The 2,151-nt window shown below is 38.7% G+C and overlaps 1 protein-coding gene across 1 annotated transcript; it reads right to left on the reverse strand.

Moving 5' to 3' along the window:
* Positions 1-117: 117 nt before the first annotated feature.
* On the reverse strand, positions 118-1,459 carry LOC103523075 (chromobox protein homolog 1-like). The gene is made up of 3 exons (XM_008488149.3): positions 991-1,459; positions 477-583; positions 118-260 (listed from the first exon to the last, which is right to left on the reverse strand). Exons 1-3 carry the CDS (start codon positions 1,080-1,082, stop codon positions 121-123), a joined length of 339 nt encoding a protein of 112 aa, XP_008486371.1. The 5' UTR covers positions 1,083-1,459; the 3' UTR covers positions 118-120.
* Between the last annotated feature and the right edge of the window lie 692 nt (positions 1,460-2,151).

The raw sequence follows: 2,151 nt of genomic DNA on the forward strand, positions 1-2,151 counted from the left end.
TCCTTTGTTTCTCAGTCTATCACGTGGCGAGACCAAAGTCATGACTGATCGGATCTAGGATCTTCTAGTTGTAAAACTATAACAATTTTCAAACCAAACAACATTTTGATTTATTTAATTCTAACATCTTTTGCGCTTTCTTGTACTTTCTTTTTTCTGTTGAGTTTGTTTTGTTTCTGTCAGGTTGGGTTTCACTTGAACGTTCTGTTGTGTACTCAAATTGCTTGGCTCTTCTTGTTTCAAAGCATATGGTTCTTCTCCTGAAAAATATGAAGAAAATATCCCAAGAGTCAGATGACCCAAGTTTGCTACGCTTAAAATTTTCAGGAAGGTCCAGGCAATCGTTTAGGATGTAGGAATTTCTAGTCACGACACGTTTTGTTCCGTGCTAATTTTCGGAAACTAGTAACACTTACTGTAAACGCATACCTACTCCCTTTACAAAATAATAGTCATACACATCGTAATGAACTCACCCTTTGATTCGAATATGATCCTTCTCTCATAAAATTCAATTACTTCTTGCGGATTATTTTGATTGAGTTGTTTTGCCGGCACCAAATCTAACTTGTCACAGCCTTGCCTGTAAAACAAAATTAAGAGTCTAATGAAGGAAACAATGTTTACCTATAGTGTTATTTTCCGGCTGATTTCATGCCTGTGAGCCTGTCCATTATTATAGCTATAGCATGCCGAGGCACTCGAGGATAAGAAGTACTTATTGCCATTAATATGCCAAGACAGTTTGAAAGAACTACGCCTTTCTGAAAGTCCATTTCCCTATACGTATATTGCGGTTGGTCCTTAATCCTGACACTTCCTAATTATCTGAACAAGGCCAGGTACTTAGTTAGTTTGCCTTTATTTATCGAAAGAAGTCTAAAGAAATTCAACTTTGTACAAGCTTTGCCCTTTATAAGTACGAATCCTTCGTTAAGGTCAACTTCATGATTCCTCATTTACTGATTGGAGGAAAGTTTCATGACTTACCATTTTACTAAAAGCTCGATCTGTCCTGTCACTCTTGAAGCTCCTAGGATTCTCTCGAGCGGAAGATTTCGTTCGTAACCTGTAACGGCCATCTTCAGTAATTGGTTCCGCACAGAATAAAAAGAACACTAAGAAATGTAAAAAAAGGCTTACAAACTTTAGGAAAGTATATGTTGTAAAATTATCATAAAAGTACTGAATTTATTCGAGTAGGCAAGTTGATATCGTAATATAAGAAACTATAGAAATGGTTTGAAATTATAAGAATCTGGCCACATTAAAAATTTATTACACCAGCACAAGGCAGTAAAATGGACTGAGAACATCGCATCATTGGGATAGTCTCTTTCTGATGGCTCATTCTGCTGATCCAAGGCATTTACGTCCATCTGCTCAGGTGAAACAATCAGCAGTTCACGTTGTTGTATGTTTGTGAGTTGTGATTCGATCTAGTTATTATAGGCATGGTATTATGAAGCCCGCCGTTTGAACAGTCAGCATCATGGTTATATTGTGAGTGTAGAGATTCATCGCCTACTCTCTCACATCACGCTTAGTCTCTACTCCTAACTCCCTCCTCCTACTCCTACTCCTACATCCTACTCCTACTCCTCTCCTATCTACTCCTACTACTACTTCCTACTCTACTCCTACTCTACTCCTACTACCTACTCCTCCTCCTATCCTACTCTCTCTATCCTACTCCTACTCCTACCTCTAATCCTACTCTTACTTACTCCTGTTTACTACTACTCTTTATCTCCTACTCGTTAGCGACCTCACGTTCTACCCCTCCTACTCCTTACTCCTAATCTGTCCTACTCCGCTTACGTTTTAGCTCCTACTCCTACTCACTACTCCTACTCCTACTCCTACTCTACTCCTACTCTACTCTATCCTACTCCTTCCTATCCTACTCCTCTCCTACTCCTACTCTATCTACTCCTTGTTCCCTTCCTTTCTCTTCTATACAAAACGTTGGAATGTGACCTGTCTGTTTACCAGATGTTTTAGGGCAGTTTCAACGTGAATAAAATTAGTTTCGGATACATTAGACAGTACTTTTGCTCACATTGTCATCGTATAAATGTTGTATGCACCCAATTCGTTGTTCAACAAAATGGTACTATCTAAAGGTCAGTCACAACAAATTTCATTTCC

The sequence above is a fragment of the Diaphorina citri genome, unplaced genomic scaffold (assembly GCF_000475195.1).
Source record: "Diaphorina citri unplaced genomic scaffold, Diaci psyllid genome assembly version 1.1 scaffold14917, whole genome shotgun sequence".
Taxonomy (NCBI): domain Eukaryota; kingdom Metazoa; phylum Arthropoda; class Insecta; order Hemiptera; family Psyllidae; genus Diaphorina; species Diaphorina citri.